This window comes from Buteo buteo, chromosome 24 (genome assembly GCF_964188355.1).
Source record: "Buteo buteo chromosome 24, bButBut1.hap1.1, whole genome shotgun sequence".
Taxonomy (NCBI): Eukaryota; Metazoa; Chordata; class Aves; order Accipitriformes; family Accipitridae; genus Buteo; species Buteo buteo.
In genome coordinates, this window is record NC_134194.1 from 1618829 (window position 1) to 1645874 (window position 27046).

General features: G+C 50.5%; 1 protein-coding gene across 6 annotated transcripts in view; it reads right to left on the reverse strand.

Annotated features, from left to right (window-relative positions):
• The window catches only part of ARHGAP26 (Rho GTPase activating protein 26), a 155341-nt gene that overhangs the window by 84062 nt on the left and 44233 nt on the right, over window positions 1-27046 (reverse strand). For all 6 annotated transcript variants that reach the window (XM_075056902.1, XM_075056901.1, XM_075056906.1 and 3 more), the window contains exons 11-12: window positions 25028-25106; window positions 4210-4246 (exon numbers count right to left, since the gene is read on the reverse strand). In XM_075056902.1, the coding sequence (XP_074913003.1) occupies window positions 4210-4246; window positions 25028-25106 (116 nt within the window). The remainder of the gene's footprint in view (window positions 1-4209; window positions 4247-25027; window positions 25107-27046) is intronic.

Consider the following 27046-nt stretch of genomic DNA (forward strand, 5'->3'; position numbering starts at 1 on the left):
GAAGGCAGCGGGGAAGAGCAAACTCTCAGGGCTGCCACAGAAAAGCATGGCCAACATGCTTCTCCACACTTCACAACAGGAATCCCTAATCCCCATCCTATATGTTTAAATGGCCTCTTGGCCATAAGAGGGAGTGGATTTACAAACTATTTTATTATCAGAGGCAGCATTTTCCTCTGTTCATGCATTCAAACCTGCTGCAGGGGCAAAGCCTACAGCCCTGCCTCCTGCTATTCCCCCTCCCTTGAGGCTCTCATTCCCCAGGGGAAAGATGTGAAACACAGCTCCAGGCCAAGATACCTGTCACAGGCTCTTAATATAAGAGCAGCATTTCAATGCACAACTGAGATGCAGTATTCATACTGTAATCTAGCAAAGAAATATTTTACATCAGCAAAGGTGATACACATTGCTCGTATTACAGCTGTTGCACACACACACATACTTATCTGACCTTCATGTAGCATCATATTTCTAGTGCTACTGAGCTGGTCTCATCCTGTTCTATTTTTGCCTAGCAGATTATTTCTATTTAATCCATTAATTCCTTTACTTTACGATGATACGGCATATCAGAGCATCGGTAAGGGGGTAAGAAGACTGAATCAGCTCTGTTCAGCCTCAGGCAACCTTGCTGACTCCAGCTGTGTGCAAGTCGGTCATGGCAATGCAAGGTCAAAGCAAGCCCTTCTGCACACCCCAGCACACGTTTCTGTGCTGTGCAATGAAGTGCCACGATGATAACTGTAAGGAATTCTTTCAAAGACTTTATGAAATTAGGAGCCACAGAGAAAGGGAGAAACCAAGAAGCAGAGACCAGAGAGAAATGAGTTTCCAAGTCTTACTTCAAGTCTCAAACTATCAGTGAGCTGCCAAGATTGGGAAATGAAGATTGCTGGGGAGGGCCAAGCCACGCAGACAAGCGCACCAGCAGACAGGGCAGTCAAGGGATTCGAGGTCTGTGAAGAGCTTATGAAAATAAAGACAGCTTTCAATGGGGTCCTGAACTAATGGGGAACCAATTGGATATGGAAAAAGGAGAGGGAAATGGTGGGGAGGGGAAGGGAAAGGAGTTCTTCTGTGCTTTTCCATGTAATAAGCACAAATGGCCTGGAGGATTTGTTTCCACAGAGCAGGGCAAGTCCTTCTGGTTTGCAAACTAGTGCATCTAAATTCATCTGGCTCTAGCGGTTCACAGACACCCGCTCGCCCCCACCGCTCGGCACTGCTTCCTCCCAGCTCCCAGAGAAGATTAAGATAAATCACCCTGTAAGGCCGATGGCCATCTGGCCACACAGCAGGATGTAAAACCCAAAAGCTCTGTAAAATTAGATAGTGGCCAAAAAGCAGACCTCGCTATAGCACTGCGAGTCTCTTTCAAACTAACAGAAGTATGGGCAGGAAGCAGAGGTATATAGGTTTTCAGGGTCAGGAATTGCATGTGGACTCCACTCAATCACTGCACTCATTTCGAGTCCTTATACGAAGCTCCTGTATCAAGGGCTGCGTGGCAAAAAGCCAATTTCCAAATCAATTTTAAGTGTAGCTGGTGAGGCAAGCAGTTCACTACAGACATGGTTTTAATGAGGGCTATAGCAGAGTCAGATGTCTGAACATAACAGCGGCAGCCCCAGTCAGAGCCGTACATGAAAATAATTACCACCAGATCGTTTAGAAGCAATGCTACATAAGCAGCCTTCAGCCGCGGGTCCCAACGCACTCCCCAAAGCCAGGGGAGGAGAGTCTACAGAGCAGACAAGGAGGATTTTTCTCATTTTTAAGACAGACCATCAAAATGGAAGAGGTACTAAAAGATAAGAAACTTTGCCAAAGCCTCCTTGGCTGATTAAACCCCAGCTTCGTACTCATCTAGTGAAGACACGCAGGGAGAAACTTGGCATTTGGCGTCTTTGTCAAAGTCTCGCTACACTGCCAAATGCCGAGCCGCTTCGGAGAGGCACGACCGACGCGTGGGCTGCGCTTACTACCAGCACTACAAACAAACAACTTTCCAAAGCGGCACAGGCAGCCCGGGGCCGGGCTGGGAACCGACACGGGAGGCAACCACGGGAGCTGCCCCCAGCCCGGGGACAAACTGGCTTTCTCCTCAAACCCACCAGCCTCCAGTACAACCCACATGGGCATCCAGCTGGGATCTGTCTAGTGGCTGCCGAAGAGCTGCAGCATCAGCAGAACCGCTCAGCCCGTTGCGGGCAGCGGGCATGTGGGCAGCGCGTCCCAGCCGAACATCACCCCGTCAGCCCAGTGCCCGATGGAGTGACACATTCCCCTTCAACACGTACACCCGTCTCGGATGAAGCCCAGGAAAATCATCTATTTATATGCCAGCAGCGGCCACAGCAAGCAGCTCCATGCTGCCTGTAGCCCCACGCTGCCTGCAGCCCCACGCTGCCCACACACCAGCCTGGTCCTGCTCACACCTCCACTAACACGGGCCCTCGAGGAGGCTGTGCACAACCAACGACGGGCAGAAGCCAGGGCTCAGGGGCAGAAAATACCTGGCAGTGAAGAGCCCAGGTGGGAGCACCATCACCCAGACAGCCCTTACCTAAGGAAACCCTAAAGAGGCATTTAGGAGCCCCGACCTGGGATCTGTTGCAAGCTTGGCAGCTGAAGACCAGGATTAGATAATGCAAATAACCCTGGGAAAGTCATGGACACACTTGACTCAAGCTCTTACCATCTCTAAAGAGCCACCGTTACTTTGCAGGATGACTCCAGCCCCACGAGGGTTTCTGGCTGACAGCACGTAAGATGGGAAGGTCGTGTTTTGACAAGCGCTTCTTTCAGAAGCAGTAATTACTTCACCAATCCTTCCTCCCATCCCCATCCCTTATGTTTTCCCTGCTTTTGCGTCACCCCTCAATGAAGTTTAGAAAATGGTTATTTTAACACGTTCCTTGAGCCAAATCACCATGTGCCGTCCTGGCAGAGCCAGAGGCTGTGCGCAGGGAACACGCAGAGCAGTGACAGTCCGTGGCCAGGGCAGGACAAGAGTTGAGCAAGTCCTGTTCTCTGTGCCTCAAAAAACTCATTTTGCCCCTCTGTAAAATGGAGAAAAGATGGAGCTGTTCTACGCAGACTTCATACCCAGCTGGGCCATTAGCCACACTGTGCTTCATGAGCATGAGGCACAGCATTTAACTCTGTGAGGATCATCTGGGTCGCACAAAGCCAAGAGGAATACATACAGGGTCAGATGTGCAGCTGATGACATGGAGGACCAACAGGGAAGGCAGAAGCCATGTTGGAGAGAGCAGAGAGGAGGAAGAGACTGTTTTGTGCAAGGGTTGAAAATTGGTGCAAGGAACATTATCTGCAAATTATACCTATTATTGTGAGAAAAATGCTTCTACCCAAGATGAAAATGCCCTGTCTGACACAGCATAAAAATGAACTATTTACTAACCATCAATGCGGGCTGGACTCCCGTGTGACCGATGACTTTGGGGAAAGGAGGGAAGGGATCAGAGTTTTGAGTATTGCAATTATGGCAATTCAGATCTACTGGGAAATGGCTCAATTAAGGGTTTTGAAACACAGGACATAAGAGCCAGGACCAGGTGCAACCACTCCTCCAGGAAGAAAAACAAGTGCTTTCTTGACTCAAGTCTTTGCCTGAACTACAATAAAAACAGCCTTATTTTTAGGGGCTCTTTTTGACAATCCTGATTAGGCAGGACCTCCCTACTCTTTATATTTTTGCTCTAATTCCCCCTTGGAAAAGGCACACTCATCCTCCAGACTCTGGTTCAGAAAGGAGAGCTGGTTGGTCCAAGATGCCACCTGTACCCATTGGCTCTGCTAAGCAAAAAAAGCCGGTCCAGAGGCATGCCAGCACCCCCTGCCCCAACGCTGCAGCCCAGGAACACCAAGATGTGGGGTGGACAGGAGGGGATCCACCCTGAAGTGCCAAAAGAATGGCTCGGCACGGCTCTCCATGGCCCCGAGTCCCACCATCAGGTTTCTGCATCTGTTCCCTGCTGGGTGCCAGACCCAGCTTGTCACCGGCGCCACCCGCAGTCCCCACGCCGAGCCCCGTCACCCTGCACCCCCGGCCCAGGGGTGCACAGCACAGCCTGGTGTCACCAGCATCAGCAGCTCAGCCTCTCCTGCTGACCCACCAACGTCACACACCATACAGCACAGCCACCTTCTTGGGGGTCTGGCTTGAAAGGAAATACTTACTGCCTTCGCTTTGGTTGTCCTTGTTCGAGTTGTAGACCTGGAAAACACAAGAAGAAAGTCTTATGAAGACCCTGGCTCCCCTTGGGAAGGGACCGCTGACATGTCTGGTGTCACCCTGACTGGTGACAGCTGTCAGGAGGACTTGCCTCAACCTCCCCCAGCAGCGCAGTCCCCAAAGCCCACCACAGCCTTCTGCATTCAAAACGTCAGGTTGCTACAGCTTTGGAGTTGTATTAAAATAACAGCTAGGACAGTTGTTAAAATGAGAGAATACAAATGGGATGGACTAGGTAAAAACAGAAGCTGAAAAGGCTTTTAAACAAAACGAAGGTGGGCATTCCTCTCCTCCAAGCTCTTCTCAAAGACGCACATGAAGAATGAAAACTTAGAGCAAAGCAAACAATTCCCTTTACATCTTACAGGCATTACAGTAACATCTGGTAGGTGCAACTCAGACAAGGAGAAGGAAGCCACCCTCACTCACAGGTACTTACAGCCTGAATGAACGAGTTGGGCAAAGAGTAAGAGAGGAAAAGAATTGTCATTAATTTAGAAAGGACCTGAAAAGCAGAAGGATGAGGCAATGCACCCAACACTGCCCATGACAGAGGCATCCTCTGAGCTAATGCTGGGGCTTCATCCCAAGACTCTCCTGTCTTCAAATACTGGTGCTCTTCCTCCTATCCCAATCACTACGACAGGTTGGCTACTTTAGATTAAAGTAATGTTTCAATGGATACAATAAAAAGGGGAAAAACAATAGCAGAAGGTTTTAATCACAGTTTGAGGATGATTTAAAAGCCTAGCATAATGAAAACTGCAGCTTCAGGAAGATCAGCCTTCAGAAAGGTTGTATTTCTCCAGCTCAACAGAGTAAAATGTTTTAAAATAATCCTGTCAACCCAGAGCCCCAACAGAAGCACACACACACACCCCGCAGCTCCATCAGCATCACAAGCTGGAGCCAAGCATGGCAGCATCCATTAAAACAGGAAAAAAGGCCTGTGTAGGCTGTTAAACAAAGCCGGCAGCGCGCACACCCTTCCTCTGCTGGGAACAAAGCTGGGAGCCCCCTTCCACCGGGAGAGAAGCATGGGGAACTGATTTAATCACATGCTACCTCCAGAAATAGCAAGTGGGGAAGGAAAGTTTCCAAAGGCAATGTTGATAGCAACACACAAGGCAGCAACGGCCGACACATCCGAGGGGAGCGGCGAGGAGGAGAGGCTCTGATCTGCAATCAGGCAGGCAAGTGTTTCTCAACCTTTCCCACCACAGGCTCCCAATTAATGATATTAACACTGAGGACAGAGATTCTGAAGCTGCTCCTGAGTGCAAGGGTTTGTGTGCTTCCAGTGGGGTCCCTGCTGTCAGGATTTCCCCCGAGAGCTCCAGCAGAAGCATGAGGCCAGGATGCCGACACTATAATGTCCCCAAAGGATCGGTGCCAGCAGCAGCCGGGCACGCACACTGCTGACCACAGCAGACCTCACCACCACACTCACCCTGGGTGCCCCAACACCAGCCCAATATCCCCACTACCCATACCAAAAAAAAAACCCCCACAAAAAGGCTGTGCGTCACATAGCACTTCTGCAATATCACCATTAAGCCACTTAAACAGATGCCTTCCCTGGAGGTGATCAAAACACAAGCTATTCCTGTCCTCTCCTGCCTCTTGGCCATCGTGCCAGCCTCGCAGAGAGACACTGAAGCTTCAGCTCCACGGACACCCCTGCGGTGGCAAAGCAGACACGAGCAGCTCTCGCCCGCACGCCGGCTGCACGGGCCAGTCGGGGTGGTGAGCTGACTTTGTCAGCATTAAAGAATTAAATGAATCTGTTCATTTGTCTTCTGCAAGTTTATCTTTAACCGAGACCTGTCCCTCGATGCCACCCACCCCAAGGCCACAGCCAGCCGCGCTGGCACCAGCCGGAGGGTGGCAGGGCGGCTTGCATCAGCTCTGCCACCCAGCATGCGTCCGGGGACGTGCAAGTCTAATGGCACAGCTCAAAACTGGGGGTTTCGGCAGGGACTGACCCCTCAACGTTAATTCCCACTCTTCCTGGAACACTTCCCAAGGAGCACCTTCCCTCTCCCCCTCGCGGGGCACCTAGCTATGCAACGCAAGACAAAGTAGAGATTTTTGTTTGCAGGAGAAAATCTATCATCCCACATCTGGAAACTGGGGGATGATTCAGCAGCAAAACCAGTTGTAGTCAGCAAGTGAGTTTTCCTCCAGGACCAGTGTTTGTATCAAGAAAATAAAATAAGTTAAAAGAGGGAAGGAAACCAACAGCAGGCTCCTTTGCCAGCGGTATTGTCTAGCAGCCCTGGCTATGAAGTCAACTTTCCCTAAAGAAGTTTTTCGCTCCAACTTCAGCTACCAGTGTTGAGGACTTGTTGAAGGGAGCAGGGACACAGCTTGAGGTAACTCTTATTCAAAGGCTTGCAGAGGCACAGGCCTTCCTTGGGATCCCATACAGACTTCGAGCCCTGCACTCCGCTCTGGCTCACCCCAGACATATAGGTTAACACTATATACAATAAAAGGGTGACTCAGCTCTTATAGCCTTGCTTTCCAGTTAGAGCTGGGTTGCTGCCCAAGACGCTCACGCGGTCAGCACCCTGCTTTGCCTGGGGCTGCCGTCCCAGCCCGGCCACTGCCTTTGCTGAGCACATATCAGCTCCTCTGCTTAGGACACCAAAACATTTTCCAATTCTTCTGGGTCAACCCAGGTTTCAGCCACTTGCTCTGGCACCTGACATGCTTCCTGGCACAGACTGGATCTGCTGTCCTTCTCCCAGCGGTTTCCTCTGCTGCCCAGGCCTAAAGGACCAGTCATGCAGCTGGAGTTATGGTGCACAGCACATCAGCTACAGGGAAAAATGTGTCTGCCTGCATATATGCTCCTCCAGTTTGGTTACATGAAAACAATAGAGAGGTTGTTAATCATCAGAGGCTGTTCTTTAAAAAAAGGGAAAAGGACGGACAAGGAACACAATATGCTTATGCCATTAATTGCAAACTATGCACACAGTGAAAAGGAAATTTCATGCAGAGGTCAACTATACAACTATAAAACAAGGAGATACTGTCATCCTACCTCCGTCTTATTAAGGGCAAACCTTTTATCCATTGTCAGTGCGTTAATCCATTAACACCACTCTACAACAACAGGGTTTTAACCAAGCCCCAATTCGGTAATATCATTTCCTTTTCCAAGAAAAACATTACTTTTAGAAAGAAATCCTTTTCCTATACTGCCTCAAGCCTTTTGAAGAGAGAGATTTTTTTAGGATAAGAGAAAGTTTCCGAGTTTGAAGAAAGGTCTGCTGTGTAAGAGGTCCAAGAGTTAAGCTCCTCCAGCGCCCTAAGGGCCATCATCTGCCCCGCTGTCAAAAATGTGCCCTTAGTGCAGCCAGATTGGGCTGGCCCAGCCCGTAGAGACCCCTCGGGGTCTTGGCATGGCAAAAAGGTCATTCCTGCCCAGCTTGGGTTTACGGATATTAATATTCCACTCTTTCCAAAGTAGCTTTAGTAACATGCAGGGCTTAAAGCACAGGGATGCATTTTAAGATTAAGCCTCATATGCAAGTCAGTCAGTTGATGGACCAACCTTCCTCCCTGCGAAAGGGTGCTGAATTTTAAAGAGGTTCTTACTATTCATTACACCCAAGTCTCCATTGATTACTGACAAAAATAAAGTTACGGATTGTTCAGATAGGAGCATGTCTCCCCTGCACCATCTTCCTTGTAACTCTGCCACACTGTTACACTGTCAATTCATCTTTACAGCACTGCAGAAGATTATAAATCCAATCACTTCTGCCAAGGGACAGAGGCAACGGAGGCCCTGCGCTCCCCATGCACAGCATGCTCTCTGAGCTGCCTGATTCTGGTGAACAGGCTCTGCAACCCAGTCGAGGACAGAAAAACTCAGCATATGGAAAAACTCAGCATGGCCGGGGAGACCTCCGGTAACCCCCACAGCTATTGGGTTGCTGGATCTACGTTCAGACAACGAAGACCTTTGAAGCTCTCCGTACAGAGCTGCTCTTCCAGCAGAAGCAGTGAAGCCACCCCTGACCCCCCAGGTCGAGCTGGCAGCCGGAGCCCACCGCTGCCCACCATCCTGGGGCAGAAGCACCGGTCTGCAGGTGCAGCCGGCGTGGCGACCACGGCTGTTTCTCCTTTGCCACATTTGAGTCCAGCAGAGGCAGCCGTCCCACCGCTGCCTGCCAACCACGCAGAGCCTTTGGCTGCAAGAGTCCCCCCCAGGTTCGGCTGGCTGCACGGCAGCACGCCTGCTCTGCCAGGGCAGAGGACCAAAGGGACAGCGAGCACGCAGAGGGGGAAACACCTCACTTGGTCGTGCAAAGGACTAAAACATTTCCCCGTAGGATTTGCACGGCAAAGGACAAAACCGTCGTGAAATAGTTGCGAGATCTCCACGGCAATGCCCTCTGTCCTACCCCGGGCTCGCTGCTTGCAGCACGCAGCCAGGCATCGCTGGGTCACAGCCTGCGCAGCGGCTCAGGACCGGCGTGCCCGGGGTGGATGCACGGTGCCAAGACCCGCGGCTGCGGCCACGTCTGTCCCGGGAGAGATGGGTGCCAGGCTGGGAGCACACGGCCTTCGAAAACCTCTTCTAAACCCTCTTCCAAAAAACTGCCCAGCGCCACATTTGAAGAGAGAGGCGCAAAATCCTCCCTCTTGCACGCCTGCGCACAATTCCTGCGCTAAGGTTTGCTGCGGGCTGCCTTGCCGCGGCTGAGCAGGGGAAGCGCCGGGTGCCGGCTCGGCACGGGATGCGGCACCGAGACACCGGGCTCTGACGCTTGTGCCAGCGTAAGTGCGAAGGGATAGCACGGCTACACCTCGCGGGGTAACAGCACTTAACAGACAGCACGTGAGAGGTTTGCTGAGAACAGGCGGTTCTGCAGATGTGCACATCGCCCAGGGTAGAGCCAGGTGATAAAACACCATAAAATATGTGTATTTACATACGCACACACCCCATTTTCCTGTCGTTAACATGCTCTGGAGAAAACCGACCAAAACCCAGAAAGATTCTCATGAAGTAAAAAGCTTCTTTCACTTTTCAGTATTAGTCACTTGCAAAGGGTAGGAAACTTGAGAGAAGAAAGCATTTGCTGAGAGGTGAAGCGCCTATGTCCCACGTACCGCGTGTAGGAACAGGCTCAGTTATAAAACTCACAAAATGGGGGCTAGTGACTAACTTGGAGACAAATCCCTACCCTGCAGCACCACAATCATTTTAAAATCCTGCTCTCACTAATTATTCCCATTTGATTGTATCTTCAGAGCCAAAATATCCTTACTAGGAAGTTTCAGAAGTGATATGTAGAAGAAAAATATATGTTGACCTAGTATAAAATTCACAGACCTTGATGCCTTGAATTTAGTTTTCTAAATTCATACTGTAGATGGTCAAATATCCTGAACAAAACCAGATCGTACCTTTTTTTAGAGGAAGCTGCTTAATTTCTGCAGAATCACTGCTATTTGGAGGCTTAAAACAAGCCCTTTACAATGTCTTATTGAAAAATTCTGAGATACATCTGTAAGTAATCCGGAGACATAAATTTTATAAGAGCACAACAGAACCTGCAATTCATTATTATTTTGAAATTTTCCTGTAAAGTTAAAATCCCCCCCGTGTCCCAGAACACTTATACTATGCTCAGTTATTAACTCAGTATTTAAGATAATTTATCAAATAACAAGTTAATTCTTCCTGGTGAGATATTTCACCAAATAAACACTATGTTTTGCAGAGGAAACAGTTTTATAGAGATGATTAAGAGGTCTGTGATGTTCAAGGGCGTGCTAGCTACAACAGACAGCCCAGGAAACAACGCCAAGCTGCCCTGCTCCCTCGCTGCTGGTGGGACGAGCTGGACGGTAACTCGCTTACATCCCACCCGCAGCCACAGCTGATTGCTTTCTCCTCGATTCACGTCTCCAGCATCACGTGGACCAAAGCATGGGCAGAAGCAGCAATGCAGACCATTGTACCCACTTCTGTCCCCACCTCAAACTTCAGTTCTGCCATTACCACATATAAACACCTACTGTGGGTAATATAAACATAAGCTGTGGATTTTTGTAATCAAAAATCCTTCAACAGCCCCCATCCGTAGCCTAAAATACTTCTATGGCCACCATTCATAGCCTGATACCATCTTCTGCTTGCACAAAGATAAACTAAGAAGAATCCAATCCATTAGTTTTCCAACCTGATCCTAAATAAATTGCACACATGAGCATGCAAAGAGCAAACAGGTACATGGGATGTTTGGGATGAAACGGGACTGTGGGAAAAGAAAAGGAAAAGGAAGTAGCTGGGGTTTGCAAAGGGAACTAAGAAAAGATGATGTTGAGTAATTTTATGTTTATTTCCTCATTTCAGGGTTCACACTGGCTACCCATGATGTCTATTAACCTCCATAATAAATTAACTGTGCTTTCATATGGCAATTGTATGTGCGTACACATCTTTCATATGAATACACTACAGTTCATATACAAAGCAGTTTTTTACTTAATATTCAAAATGGCCCAACCTAAGCTGCATCCCTCGGAGGTTGCACTGTGTTCAGCACAGTTCCCAAAATCTTTCAGGTTCCAACATCGGCATGAAATTCTGCCCAAATGGCTAAAATCTAGAGGAAAGAATTGTCTAGCTTCTCAGAGGTGGGAGGTGGCAGTGATTTATAGAAAGCCCTAACCAACAAGCGGGCCAGCAGTCCTGTTTTGCAGCCACAGACAGAGGGATCGCCATTTGAGAAGGAACCCACCATTTCAATCACCTAGTCCATGCCCTGGCATGGACGATTCCACCTTACGCTCCTTTTACTAGTGCTGGGACCTACCCTTCAACCCAGACTTTCCATTCAGACTGAAACTACTGTCAAAATGGGCCGGTCCTGCCAGATTTCCTTGGTCTCCCTGGAGGAGCGCAGTGTTTGTAAAGCCCTGAGCAATAGGAGGAAATGCTGCAGTGTTATGCAATTTCCTTATGATTCATATTCAGAAATCCTCAAAACAACCATGAACGAGTTTTTCAACTTTCAGCTCAGAAGATGCACAAGCCAAAAGAGTATAAATAGAAATCATTATATTCCCTCAGAACTGGTAGTCCAACCGGCTTGCCAGCCACCCAAGGACAGGCTGTGAAGACATGGGCAGGAGGAGCACAGACATTTTACATGGGTGTTTTGCAACCTTTTTGTAAATGAAGAGGGATAATGGGGTGAAAAACAGCATGCAGACTGGAGTCCAGCCATTCGGATTGACTCAGATGGTGCTAGGCGGGGTGGTGGCTGCAGCACCCTGAAGCTGCAAAGCAGCCGCTGCACGAGGGCTCACTCAGCCCAGCAGCAATAACCACGTGCTGGGACTCTTGCACACCCCTTTGCCTACCCGTTCAATTGCCCTACATGAGAGGGACACCAGAAGATCTGCTTGGAACAAGTCTTTTCTCTTAACCTCTTTCTCACTTGGACACCAGCGATGCACCTGATGGCTTCCCCGCAGTCCAGATCCTAAAGTCCTCACTCCCTTCAGAGCACAACTGACGGAAACGCATCAAGATCAGTCCTGGAGAATTTGTTTCCAACCCTACACAAGGGGTTGGAAGCCTGAGAAGCAGCAACAGTTAAGGAAAAGGTTTATGAAAACTATCCTACAATGCCTGGACAAAAATCCCTTCAGGATGATGTTGCACAGTGCCCAGGTGCTCTTAAGACATGGCCAGAGAAGAGTAACTCTTGCATTCACCTAAAGCTTTGGCAGCACACAAGTCCCCTCTGATGAACTGTAGTGAAGGTGCTGTAAATGACAACAAACAGGTTTTGCATAGAGATCTTGGGTGACTCAAAGTGACTTCAAGAGAGCAAAACTTCAGTAAATTATTGAGCACATGCAGTTTAAGAGATAATAAGGCATTAGTTTCTACTGCTTTTACCGCCACATACTCCACTATTTTCACAGCAATTCAAGAGAAAAATAAAGTGAAAAAGTAACATTTTCAAGCCTAATTTTAGCATATAAGGGTGGCACGTTTTCTCTGACTGTGAAGACGATAAGGAGTTACCTCCTCACTTCCTCAAACTGCTGTCGGATGCAAGGACTTTCAGGGACTTCTGAGAAAGGCCAATCTGTGGCTTATCCATTTCTTCTGGCCAGGCACGTTAGTGCTCACTTTTCTTCTCATGTGGCTATTACTGCATTTCTGTCTTTTCTGTGATAATGCTAGAACTGGCCTTCATGAAGACAGGCAGCCTACAGTCCTCCCTACCTCCCCTCGCTCATCACACAGACCATGAGCACCTTTCCCTCGGGAGCGATGTCGGAGAAGCTGGCTCCTCTGCTTTGCTTTCCCATGCCAGAGGAGGAAAGAGGGGAGAAGGTGACACCCTGTAGGCAGATGGCAGCTTGCCCCAGGGAGCCCCAGAAGTTGCTCTGAAAAAATGCCACTCCCCAGGTGAGTGTTTCCCTTGCCAGGAACACTTTGTGCATCGTTTTGTTGCTCTTGCTGTCGCGGTGATGCTCCTGCTGTGCCATTTCACTTGTCCCTCGTACAGGAAGGGACACCGGCAGGTACCAGGGTCACCGAGCATGTGTTTTGCCCCGCGTCCTCGTACCTGCATGTCTACGGGAGGTCCTGCTGCCTCTGCTCAGCTCCGTGGGCAGCAGCATGACACTGTGGCTTCGCAGCTGGCTTCGGTTTATCTAACACCATCCTGCAGCTGAAGGGAACCATCTCGCCCTCCGCACGCTCACAGCCATGCTCTCCCACTGCTGCTGGTTAAGACGGCATTAGCACCTACACAGCTGCACGGGGAGCCTGATTCAGCTGAAAATTAATCTAGCAAGCCAGTTATTAGTATTATTATTACTTGACAGTCTGCAGCCGGATCAGGTTCGCAGCGTGGGCACACAAACATTTGGTCCAGCACCAGAGAAACAGAGAATGAACAGTTGAGGATGGAGAGGTGAGTAGGCTCCCCACTTCCCACAGCTGCCCACACATGGATCAATGAGTGGGTGAAAGCACACCCTGAGCCAGCTCCGGCCCTCGGAGACAGAGACCACCTCTACACCCCGCTGCTGTACCCAAAACCTGCTGAATGATGCCCAGAGCTGTACAAGATTAGGTGCAATGCCACGACACCCCTGAAAGGCAGCGACTGTTTGCTTGGCTTCCCACCACACTACTCAGCCCCATCACCGCAGAGAGCCATCTCCCACGGTGTGCACAGGAATGCCCAGAGCTGGGTCAGAGCCTCTGGGCACCTGGGGCTCCCTTCATGAGATGGTATAGGCATGCCCGGGGATGGGAGGACACCATATATTCTGCTCCCTGCAGCAACAGGGAATGGGGAAAGAGGAAGGAAGAAAGAGAAAAAGAAAAGAGCAAGATCGGCACAGGTCCATACCATGCCAGGCAGGATCCTCTGCACCTGACGCCCAAGCAAGCTTGGCACACCATTGCAGAGCTGCTATGTTGGGACACAGTCCAGTAGCAGGATGCCAGCAAAGCACAGAGCAGGAAGGCTCATGTACGAAAAAGCATATTGCCTTGTTAAAAGCAGGACACCTGGCAACCTTGATGAAATCAGCCCTTGTTTCTGGCTCTGCCTTATCAACCCTGTTCTATTTTTGTCCGAGAGCCAGGTTTTCATACTACAAGCAGGATTTTCAGAGATAGACTACACTGTGTTGTGGCTAGAAATAACCTTCCTTGCTCTCTGAGCCAGAACGATATAGATAGGAGTAAGATCCTTCCCAGCCCACATCCCTGCAAACCTCCCTGCAGGGGGAGGGGAGGAAAAAATATGCCTTGCTTCCCAAGTGAAAGACTTGGCAGGGCAGCAGAAACCCGCTGTGAAATGCTGGTTTATGTCATTCAAACGAGGGCTGTTCATTTGGAAGAGGGTGGCCCAGGGTCCCTGGCAGCTCCTTCCTTCCTTCCTTCCTTCCCTCCCAACCTACTGTTCAGCACTGAACTAATGCACCGCAGTCGGAGCCACCCCCCCACCTCGCTTCCCTCTTTCTCTCTCCCCCTCCTTCCTTCCAACATAAATTTCAGCTCGGAACTTACACTGATGCCTGAGCCTGATTAAAAAAAAAAAAAAAAAAAAATCTATCAAAAGTGAAGCATCTGGGGGCTTGAATCCTCTACACGGGTCTTGCTCTTCTGTCTCTCCAAGCTGAACTAAATGATGGTTCTAATTAAAAACAAGCCCACGTTTTATTACAAGTGCAGGCATTCCCAAGAGCCTCCAAAGCCGAAGCCGACCGGGCTACCCGCCAGCCATCTGGACTGCTTAGCTCAGCGCAGTTATATAACCCGCCGTGTTTGTCACCTAAGGAAAAAATTACCTGGGTCAACCAAAGGAAAAAATTACCTGGGTCAAACTATCAACCTACCGTGTCCAAATGTTAAAACGAAATCAAGCAGCAGACACTTTGGGGGAAAAAACAAGGCGGTAGATGGAAGCGACAGGGAACAAAGCATGTTAGATACACAGCAGTCTCTAGAATAATGTAACTAAAGGTCAACTGGTTTAGAAAAATACATTTTTGGAATAACTAAAGCGCTTAAAGTTTCACAGAGCAGCATTTTTAAGCAAGTCCAGCGGAGCAGATATGTTCAGTCACTGAAGCGACTGATTAAAAGTGAAAACTTCTACTAGTTTAACAGCTTCCCATAAGTTTTCTAGGATGCTTGAGCAACAACTCGCACATGCTCCTCCGCCAGCTATCTCTGCTGGAGCCCAGCCAGCTTCTCGCTCTCCCTCTCTCCCTCAAGCACACACGCCCTTCCTCCTTTCAACATCTACTGACGAACAAGGAGTCTGAACGCATCAAAACCAACCTAATTTTAAATGACAGTGTCATCTTTATTTTTAAAATAACTGTAACACACACATGCCTCACGTTCCTCCTCTGTGAAAAGAGGTTTTACACTGCCCAGTTGTTATGAACAATGGCTGGTGGTTTAATGCCAAGACTGTAACATCTTTGAGGTAAGACCACTTTTAATCCTCAGTTTGCATAGCCACTCTTGGGGAACACGCTGGGTTGGCCGTGGGGCCAGGTGTGCCGGCAGTGTAGACCATCATGGGGACCCCAAGGCTCTGGGAAAGTCGGCAGAAAGGGGACCACGATCCCACCCTCGCCGACCCTGCTCTCCACACCCCACACGGCTGCAGAGGTGGTTTCTCAGCGCAGTCCTGGGACGCAGTGCAGGGCTCGCCGTGCCCATTTGCCTGCCTGGTGCTGGGAGCCGGCCCTGTGGAGGCTTAAATGGTCTCAGTGCCCCTCTCCAAAATTGCAGCAGGACATTCACCCCTTTCCAGACACGACCTGAAATTCCACTATGCTAATAACCTCCCTGGGAAACTACTCACCCCCAGCACGTACACAGCACCGAGAGCATGCACAGCACTCGCGAGGAGCATTTCTACCATGTAGCATCCAACAAACGCGGGTTGGGAGACGGCGAAGGGCACGCTCACCCTGCACGCTGCTGCAGCCTGAGCCCGGCGCAGGAGCTGCCTTTCTCGGCAGCTCTGTGCCTGCAGCCCGCCTGCCCCTGCCAGAGCCCAGCCCAGCTCCCTGGCTCCACACAGGGCATGGCGCTGCAGGGGGTCTGCCAGGAACGACAAACCAAGGGTGGCACGGGAGAGAGACCAGAAGTACAGGAATAATAAGATTAAAATGTTTGGAGTTTTGGAGGGCAGACTTTTCTTCTGATGCTGAAGCTAGGAGAAGGAAAAAGCCTGGGTCAGGAACCATGGTGGGACCGCAGCAGGACAGTAAATCACTGCTTAAAATTAAATGCAAGGACCAATAAAGGAGGAAAGAAAGAAAGAGGCCAGTTTTACAACCGATTGTACAATGAACCGCTTTAATTTTTAATTTAGAGTAGAAAAAATACTCTAATAGTCTATTCAAATTGGCAGGGGAGTTTGTTCTACTAACATGGAGCTATTCCCTGAAATTCTACATGTTTCTTGAATTGTCTGCTCAAATAATTCTAAGCAGAGGTGATGTAAGAGCAGAGAGAAAAGGAAAGCGAACATACTCTCTTTGGTCTTTCATTCCAGTCGAGTGCTTTGTGCCTCCCCACAGAGGCTGCCAGCACAGCTGGACAGATGCAGCCGGAGGGTGGACAGCCAGGTTCACCCTGAAGCAGTGTAACAAAATCACTTGATGCAACCACTCTGCAACCTTTTCTTAAGCTGGTTCGCCTGTCCAGGCCCAGGCTTACAAACAAGTTGCCGCACGTCAGCTGATCTATCCTGTTTGCACACACGCTGCACTTGTCGCCAGCACGCTGCAATTCGAGTTCAATTAACCAACTTTCCCCAGGGACTCTGCAAACTCAAATCACCTCTCACCACCATGCTCACCTCCTGGCCTGACCCAAAGTAAAAGAAAAACACATGCTGCAGCAGAGTCAGTGGGTGTCCCACACCAAAGATGTGTGTTGTACGACGTCCTGTGGATGTGTGACCAGACCTACGCTTAAATCCCCAGCCCTCACTCCTCTGCGAGTTTGCCTCAGTGGGTATCAGCAGCAAGACAATACAAGAGGAGACAGACAGCTGCCAACGCTTCCCCAGCAGAACAAAAATCTTCTCCAAAAGGGAGAGCGAAACCCAGCTCGTGTCATGGGACCAACCGCCCTAGTCTCCAAGTAAAGCCCAACTTTAGTAGCAAATTTGTGCAGCACAGACCACAACGAAGACTGCCGTGGCAAAGCTGGCTGCAGCGAAGAATGCATTAAAGAAATGACGAGACATTCATGTACAAGAGATGAAAACCAGAGACAGAAGCTACTGCTCTGCTCCTCAATGTCCCCAACAAAAGAGCTAGAAGAAAGAGAAGAGGTCACAAACTTCCTGAAAGTGGATGGGATAGCACTTTTAGGTGTGTAAAAGCAGTCCAGAGGGCTCTTTTCTCTTTTTAAGGTGATCTAGAATGCTTCTCTCAGTATCCTTCTCCTTATGCGTCAAACAGCTTCTTAAGCAAAGGACAAAGAACTGTCAGCCTGAAGCAGCAGTGATTCTGGCTGTGTAAGCTATCAACCACTGAAGCAGCATTTGCTGGAAGCGTAAGAGCCTGAAGTCAAGGCTTAGGACCTCACTGGCTTAAGCACTTTAGAAACAAAAAAAAGCTTATAAACTCAATGTAAAGTTACTACCATTATAGCCTTAAAATAGGTTACAAAACAGGAGAGGGAGAAGAAGGGAACAGTGGTAAGAGCACGTGATACAAAAACTAACAGGGAACATGACAAATTATCATTCAGTCTGAAAGCTCAGGCTGATTCTCTGAAGATCCTCTTCTACCACCTTGTCCCCACAAAGGACAAAGAACTTTTGGGCGCAAAAATCTTGAACTGTGGGACACAAAAAAGCCAAGCAGGAGCTCCCCTGGACCAGGTTTTGCTGCCAAGCCAGCAGTGGGGCTCACCATCACTGCAGCTGCGCGTGATGTACCTCCAGCGAGACAGAGGTGCTGCTCTCGGAGGCAGTTCAGATGCTCCCAGGCGGTGCGAGAGCACGGGCAAGACTGCAGCTTCGGTTCAGGGAAAGTTCACTAGGTTGTCTGGGTCGGAGAGCAGATTAGAGGCGAACAGAAAAAGCAAACAAAAGAAACTTAGAGATTGAGAGGGTGCAGAGCAGGGAAAAAATGTTCTGTTCAGCAAAGACAGAGAGACAGGGAGATGGAGAAGCAGCAACTGGAAGGAGTCAGGTCATGGAAAACAGAACAGAAAGAAAGAATTTGCCATAAGCAAACAAACCCAGACAGGATGAAGGCCATGAAAGAAACTGCAAGATAAAGCATACACAAATAACCATCCTTCTCTGGAAAGCCCACAGAAACACCCGTCTGTGGGATGGAGAGGGTAAAAAGATCAGCATGGAAAAGGCTGCAAGGAAACAAGCTGAAGAGACAGACACGGACCAAACCGTGGAGACCATTGGAGGAGTAAACACGATGATCACTCCGACATCTCACCCACAGGCTCTCCCATGCAAACAGCCAAACACCACCATCTGTCGTCAAAGACGTTCTGGGTGAAGGTTTTTCTACCATCTCTAATAATTCACTTTTCTCAGTGACTACCAATTTACAGCGAGTATTCTCAGAGAAAAGTGCTGCTGACATGATCAGTAACCAAAGTGCCTGGTCCCTCAGTCCTGCCTGATGCTGGTGCGGCAGCAGCTGTGAACGCTGCATCCAAAGCACAAACCGCTGGTCCCCGTCTCCGCCGATGAGGGTTTTTCAAGCTCTGCTGGAAACACTTAGCTACAGAGGTAATGAGTGCAGTACCAAAACCAATATAGTAGAAGAAAGTGACCTCTGAGGAGTTGGAGATAAAATGAATTAAAATGATAAAGCAGATCTGCAGCTTCCAGTGAGTCCCGGCGCAATCCGAAAAGGTTGGGAAGGGATGTGGTTGGAGCCCAACCGTACCCCCGTGGCAGCACAGGTGTAGGGACTGAAGTCCTCCAAGTTAATTTATTTTTTGAATGAGCCAAAATGACAGGAATGCCGAGGTTGAAAGCACTGGATTGAGTTCAAAAGACATCATTTCCACTGGGAAATTAATCTCTCACCATTTTGTATAATTAGACAAGGAAAATGAAAAACAATTTCGGAAAGAATTCCCAGAAGCAATATCTAAGGAGGAGGCGGGAGGCGAGGGTGCTGCATGTTGGACAGGAATGCGAGGCTGGGCTTTGTTGTTAACGCTGGCGTTTGCTACAAAAACACAACACTGCATTTCCAGAGCAGCAACACCGAACGAGCTCCAGCACCACCGAACAGCCGTCCGACGGGGACCGCGGCCGAGGGGCCGGGACCAGGACCACGGCGGTGGGAGCTTCAGAGGCTTTTCCCGGCACGCCGCACCGGTGGCCGTCATCCCGCCGCCGCCGGCCTCGGTGGTGCACGGCCGGAGCTGATGATGAAGGGCCGGAGCTGATGAAGAAGGGCCGCCGCACCCGGTGCCGTGCGGCCCACGTGGAGGAATCGCTGGAGACCCAGAGCGGGGGAAATGCCACGGGGAAGGCTGCTGCCCCGTGGTCGCCAGGACCAGCGGCCATGCTGCCAGCCGCCGGCTATTTCGCTCCTGTTTCTTTCACCAAACCAAATCGACCATCACCGCAGGCCGGCTCTGAGGGGGGCACAGGCCCTACCATAGCAGGGCACCCGGGCATCCGCCGCAGGGACCCCGGGAAGGGCCCCCAGGACACCCCAGGCCCAAACCGGAGTGACACGAGATGGTGGCGGTGGTCAGCATGGAAATGCCCAGCCTCAGGCCTGGAGGCCATGGAGGGACAGGGAGGGGAAGGACCCCCACGGCTGGGGAAGGAGGGAGGGAGAAGCCAAAAGACCTTACAAGTTTTGAAGGTCTGCGCTCACCTCGCCTCAGTTTACCACGATTAAACACTTGCCCGCCCCCAAAATTATCAGCTGCTCGTTTGGGGGCAGCAGGAGAAGGAAGAGAGAGGAACAGAGGAGGGAAGCGGCTCTAATTTGGGGCTGTGCCGGGTTTGGGGGACAAAACTGGGAAGCGAGCGCTCTCCCCACCCCGTGTGGCACCAACGGCCGTGGTCGAGCGCAGGAGCTGGGCGGCAGGGCTGCGGTGGAGGGGGGGCACGGCAGTCCCCCAAACCCACAGCCCCCCTGGGCCGGTGGGCGAGGGCAGCCCCAGGCAGCCCGCAGAGCCCCTGGGGGCACAGGGGGGCTGCCCTAGCCCCGCCGGGGCACAAGTGCGACGAGCAGGCTGGTCTCAGCTTGCCATCTAGTGGAGAGCAGCCACGCAGCCTTCCTCCCACGCCGCCCCGCTCCATTTTGTGCTGCCCACGCGTCCGCGAGGAGCGCGACCAGTACGGACGTGAGGCCAAACACCCCAGACGCAACATCGCCCGGTCGCCCGGTGCCAAGGTGGCCACCACGGCCCTCGCAGCCACGAAGCCGAGGAGGAGGTGGGCTCTGCTGAGCCGCGTCGTGGCCAGGAGCTCCAAGGCGGCTGCAGAAAGGGAATCGAGTCCTTCGTGCCCACCGCGATACGTCTGATCACCCCGAGCTCCTTGCCGGCTGCAAGCAAGAGCCCGTGGCACCCTGCAAAATGGGGCAGTATCAGATCTGCCGCCACCAAGGAGAGGCTCCGAGCTCTTGGGCAGCTTCACAGGCGCTACCACTCAGCTGTCCCCCACGGCACTCAGCTTCACGTGGCTCAGTGGCCGTGCAGCCCAGTGGCCTCACTCGGAGGAGCAGACATGACTAAACCTGGGTGGGTGAGAAACCCTGGAAGGTTTCTCAGAGCAGTGAGGTCCTGGAATTGCCTTCCAGAACGGGAGCAGAAACCTCATTTGCTTTCCAGAGGATGGAGCCTCATCACACAAGGACTACGTCATGCAAGTGCCAAGAGGAACAGGGCCCTTCCAGTACGACAGGTCTGACCCCTGGGAGGTCCCAGGACAAAACCCGCCAGCTCCTGCCAAGCTGCCTTTCCATTCAGGGACCAGCCTCAAGCTTCCCGAAGCATGCAAGGGACTTTGTTCTTGCCTTTGCAAACTTCCAGATTATGTCAAAGAACCGAAGAGAGGGTAAGGGGAGGAGAAGGAAAGGAGAAAGCACTGTTGATGTGTCTCCATTTCAGAGTCCTCCCTCCCTCCCCTGCAAGGGCATGAGACTGACTGCTCAACCCCAGCCCGTGGTGCACTCAGCTGTACAGCACTAACAAAACCAACTCCGATATGAAATGCTGGCTGTATTTTTATAGACTTGTATTGCTTTAAAGAACAAAAAAGAAAACCAAAAGAAATCGAGAAAGGGGCAGCATGATGTGAATGCCAGAACAGCACTGCTCAGATCCCTTCCATGTCTTATTTCCTCTGACAGGATCACAGGCTGTTGCATTTGCCATGTAACACTAACTTCTCCATCACCACTCAAGGTTACTGACAGTGGATTAATACACCTCAACAGGGATATGATCTAACGCGTTTCATATCCTTAACACTCTACATACCCTTACATTGCGAGGCTCACTTTCGTGGAGAAACGTTTTCATGTCCCGAACACTTCAAACCCAGTACCCCACTTCTGCCCTCACTGATGTGAGAATAATTTCTAAGATTACCGACCTGCTTGGAAGGTAATAGCGGGAACCGCTGGCGCCGACGTCTCTCTTTTGGCTGGCATGCTTGTTGCAGACTTGGCAAGCAAAGCCACAACCTTACTAAAATGCTTATCTTGTTCAGTTCTTTGCCACAAAACAAACAGCCTAATTTGCACCTCTCTCAATCCTACAGCCTACCACAGCCACCACTATGAGCCAATACAGCTTTTATTCTTGACTTAGGCTCTAATGAAGTTTCAGAATCGCTCTGGCCTCCACCACATTTGCAAACTGCATCACCAGAGGAGAAAAACCATAGGAAACTTACACTGAATATCCTAACAAAAATGAATGCAACTGCTCCGTTACGGAATTAGTATTTTCTCCTATGTCCAGCCTCTGTAACATAAAAGTAAAACCCAAAGTCAACACAGGGGTTTTAGCCAAATTAACAACAAGTGGTAAGAGTTAACAGACTGATGATAGCTATCTGGAGACTGCTTTGACTGTGAGATATATAATAAATCTTTTCAAGTTGTGACAAATGTCTTGGCTAATGCAGCCCACATTCTATGTTTAGATCTTATTAAAATGTAATACAACATTTGGTTTTAGTTTTTTAATTATAATTAAGAAACAAACTCCAGTCCACTTTAATCTCTCCACAGCCTGAATTTGCACATGGAATTACTGTCCCCACTGTGCCAATCTTTCCCACACTCAATATTCAAATCAAAGGAAAAGCAGGCATTCTTTCCAGTAGGGTTTTTTTGCTTACAAAAATATAGTCAAAGCATAAAATGGACATCTCCAGGAGTCTAAAGGTTAAATCCTTGTCTCTTGCTCAAGGAAATCTCTGCAGAGCAGGTAACATCCCACACCCTGGTGTTGCAAGATAAGAACCCAAACAGAACAGACCAACAACTCCACTTTTGATGGATCAAGGAGGATAACTGAGGACAAGGAGCTACCTTGTCTGTCAACATGTACCATCTCCATCCGTAAAATGTCTCTTGGATCCATTTCCATACAGGCTTCATTCCCATGGCTCCCGCACCACACCTGGAAGGCCAGGTTTAAACACCATTAGCATTTAAGTGCCATGAGGTATTGCATTAATGTGCAGCAACGATCCTTGACATGCTGGATGAGCAAGCTACCCTAAGCTGATGGGCATGATAGGGAAGAATAGAAATATGCAGGCGACAGCACGAAGACCTGTGTGTTTTTGAAGGAGTTCACATAACCAGGTTCCGAAACAGGATAATCCAGGCAGTCCTGCACTGGTTACTTCATAGCACCTTTCGCAGGTATAGCACTTTACAAGCACGCAAAATCTCTGGCTGTGCTTCTGCAACCCGATCCTAACAGACTGGCTCTGCTGTTGTGCCAAATCCTGGTAACATCAGCAGGTCAAAATGCAACTGGATGACTGTAATCATGCAGCTCCCATTGCAGGTGGCTGGGTTTCGCATCCTTGCAACGACAGTTCTCAGCGGAGGTGAGGCAGTGGGAAGTAGGTGAGCAGGCTGAAGGAGGAAACGGCTTGATTCCGACTAGGAGCAAAAATGCACATTTTGTTTCTGAAGAAATTGAAAATATTATCCTGTCTCCAGGTGCCACCAGAATCAAGGTAGAGGTTAATTTAGGAGGGAAGAAGACAGCTTGCACGCTGGAGCTGGAAAGGTTGGTACGCCTTACGCCGAGTGTCCTTCCACTAAAGCTGCCCCAGGGCAGGGCCACCCAGGTCAAGACCCAAGGTGGAGGAGCAGGCTGGCTCTCCCAAACAAGGGTACCTTTTCAACACATGATAGAAAAAGGGAGCAGAGGCTGTCCCGCACACACAACACACATTCAGTCCTTTTTTGCCTCTGTGCCTGCACGCCGCACAATGCGTGTTCTTGGAAATGGTACGTCCGCAGGTGTAACTGAGCATTTTTGTCCCAGAAGGACAATTTTGCTGCAGGGAGGAAACCAACGTGGCAGAGAGCTGTGATGACCATCAGAGGTAGGTCCAAGCTACACAGCACGTGCCCTGTTAGGGAGCGGGTTTTATTCAGCTTGGAGAAGGAAAAGCTTTGTGGGGACCTGACGGCACTCTTCCTATGAGGAAAGCATCAGAAAAACAGAGCCATGCTCCTCACAGCAGTGCATGGCAGGAGGACAAGAGACAATAGGCGTAAATTGAAACAGAAGAGGTTCAGACTGGGTATCAGGAGAAACTATCCTCCAGGAGGACATTCAAGCAGCAGAGCCAGAGCCGAAGGAGGCTGAGCCGTTGCCTTCCTCAGATGTCTTTAGCACCCAACTGAACAATGCCCCGAGTAATCTGCTGTGAGCAGAAGGTTGGACTAGAAACCTCCTGAGGTCCCATCCCACCTGAATTACCCACTGGATCTATGAATCCAGGCTGAGACCTGGCTGTAATCCACAATGAAATGTTTTACCTGAAATATGTGGTAGCACCCTCACACATACAGAATCACTGCACATTTCAAAAGCAAGTTGCTTGACTAAGACCAGCACGTGCTTTCCAGCACTCACTGAACAGCCTGCATGTATTCACGTCTCACCTGGCTTTAATGAACACTTCTTCAGACAAACAAGGACCTTTTCGTCGATTTGGCGGGGGGGGAGGGAGTGGATCTGCTCAAATCAGTACCAGTCTGTGGCAGTGAGGCGGTACTGGGACAGGACACCCTGCTCCCCACATGGACTCTCCTCCGACTGCCAGAGCCTGACTCAAGCCCAGAAGCACAGACAACCTATTCCAAAAATGTACGGGCTGTCCCGTAACAGCCCTGGCTGCTCTAGCTATCCGCAAAGTTTCTTTTCGTATCCTGCTACACTTTTGGCCACGCTGAGGCACAGAGGCCCACAGTCTAGTCTCGCTCTGAGCACAAAGGCTGCTCGGCGGTGCTGAGTTTGCCGTTCATTGCTGGATGGCCGCCACGCCGAAATCGGGCAGGACCGTGCCACCGACGCACGGTGCCTGCACCAGCACTCCTCCAAAGGAGCCCAGTCAGAACCAGCCGAAACTCTTCAAGCTCAGCAGTAAAGTTTGCATACGCGTTAAAAAAACAAAAACCCAACAACTATGAGTTTTCTGAAAACCTCCATAATCCCTTCCAGAGGTGAGGAAGCCTGTGCAGCTTTGGCACGGCAGGAGCAAACACAGCAGCGAAGAGGCTATCGCTGAGCACGGGGAACAGGGGCTGCCCTCCTCCGCTCATACGAAATCTGCCATTCTCTGCAGGACCCAGAAACGGCTGCCAGATGAGTTGCAGGATTCAAAAAGCCCTGGAAATCTACAGCGTATTTTCTTCCACTGCTCTTTTTGCCATGTTTTCCTTTCAGCACAGCACAGCAGCGTGTTTGTGCTGGCCAAGCCTACCCTCCTCCTTTCCACTGCACCTTCAAGCAATCCAAGCACAGGAGATACAGTATTACCTCAAATATTTAACCAAGGGATTAAACTATTCTCTTGGCAGAAGGCGTGAGCTGCCCCACGGATACAGCTCTTGCACCGGCTGGCAGGCGCTGCGTGACAGCCTGCTTCGCAGCAAATAATCTGCCCCAGGCTACGAAAAGCTCTCCACAATTTTCTCCAACGCTTTTTCGCTAATATTTCTGCTCACCGGTTCCCGGCCATCCATGGCTTCCATCCACAGCCTTCGGTCCTCTTCTGAAAGTGCCTGCATCGTGATCACGCCGGGCCTGTGGAGACAAAGGGAACACCATAAATAAACTGCAGGATGGAAAACAAAGACGACAAAGATAAATTCCCCATGAGAGAGAGAGAGAAAGAGGAGAACCTTCTTCCTCGCCAAGCCCCAGCAGCACGGGGCTGAGCCCAGCCTGACCTCTGCAGGGATGTCCCTGCAGGTCCTAACCAGGACCTGTAAATGAGCAGAGGGTATCTCCAACAATCGACACCCATTTTCAGTGTTTTTAGTGTAAGAGAGCTGGATGCCAAATTCTTCCTCTGGCTTTCAGCCAGACAGCTCACCTGCGCTTGGGCGAAGCACGTCCACGCAACGGCAGGAGAAGGCAAGGAAGGTAACCAAGCAAGCAGGAGACCCACACATCCCAACCCCCACGTCCCACCACCACCCCAAGCATCGGCTCGTGGGGGGGACCTTCTGCTGCGTGAAGAATTTCATCCCTGACACGTTTCTGCCAGTGGGACTGCTCCATTTCCCTGACCACATCCCTATACTGATGTTACATGCAGCAACGGCAGCGATGCGATCCTGGTCCGTGTGCCCCTGCCAGCAGCCTTGCAGCGGAGCGCGGCGAGGAGTCCCGGGGTGCCCCAGGGTGCTCGCTCCTGCGCCGGCTGGTCCTGCCCGGCCCTGCCTGTGTTACATACACAACAGCTGCACTGTAAATCCAGCCTCCAAAAAATAACGCTGTGTTGGCTTATTTATTTTAATGAGAAGGGGAAAGAACAGGCCCAAGTGCCAGCAAAGCAAGCACGGGGAGCTAGGGGACACCACCAGTCCAGCCCTCGCCCCAGGGCCAACGCCACCTCCACCACTCGTAAGTGGACCCTAAGTCCACTCCTGGACTGCCCTTTCCATCCAAGGAGTTAAAAATTATCTAGCTCCGATAAGCACGACCACCAAGGTCACGATGGATTTAACACGGTGGAGAGTATTTGCACAACTTCAGGTGTGGCTGTGTGTTTGCACAAGAGAGGAACATGCCGCAGAGGGCGAAAGCCAACGCTGTACTCCCACGGGTCGTGTCGTGGGCTGACATTTACTGCATCTCACTTGGCTGCAAGCTGTCAGGCTTTCCATCCTCAACATCCCAGCTCGTCTTGCAGCCAGCAGATCCGGACACAAAAAGCGTAGCTAGCTCTATGCCTCCTCAACCTTGCGCCTTTGGGTACGGGTCTCCAGCCACCAAAGGGGAGGTTGTATCCGACCCGCTGCCGCTCCCAGCAAACCCCGCACAGCACCTGGGGGACCAGGCAGAGGCCCAGGGCTCAGTGAGACAGCCGAGATGTGTTCTGTTTGTTTGGTCTAGTCATTCTGCTTCCTCCCAGGCTATTTTCAGATGCATTAGCAGAGCACGGCAGCTATTTCTGTAGGAGGAGAGTGAGCAGAAGCCCTGGCAACGGGGGAGATGCAGGCATGGCCAGAGCACTGCGCGACTCGGCGTGCTCGGGGTGGTTATGGGCGCTCCCTCTGCAGTAATGCTCATAGGGTTTCATCCCTTGAAAGTACGACAGCAGAGAACCTCTGACGCTGCTCTTCCCATCCATGGCAAAGCACAGCGGCTCCAGAAAGGCAACGGAGAGCCAGGATCACCGCTTGTGGGGCACCGGGCTGCTGTGGCACAAGGCGGGAAGAGTGATTTAACCTCGGGAGCTGCCAACCGCCTGCGGACAGCGTTCAGCAGAGCACATAGGCTCTTTTCGGTAGTAAATGCTCAAAAACTGATAAGGCCTGGGAAGAGGAGTAATTTCTAACTTGCACTTCCCAAAAGTGATTCAGCAGGAGAATGTGAGCTGCAACAACACTCTGCAAAAGTCATTTGGTCCTTGATAAGAGCCAATCCTCTGTTAGAAAATAAAACATTAACAGGGGCTCTCATAGTGGTGGGTTTGGCCCACCTTCTGTCGCTTCTGTGGTACGTACGAGCAAGGA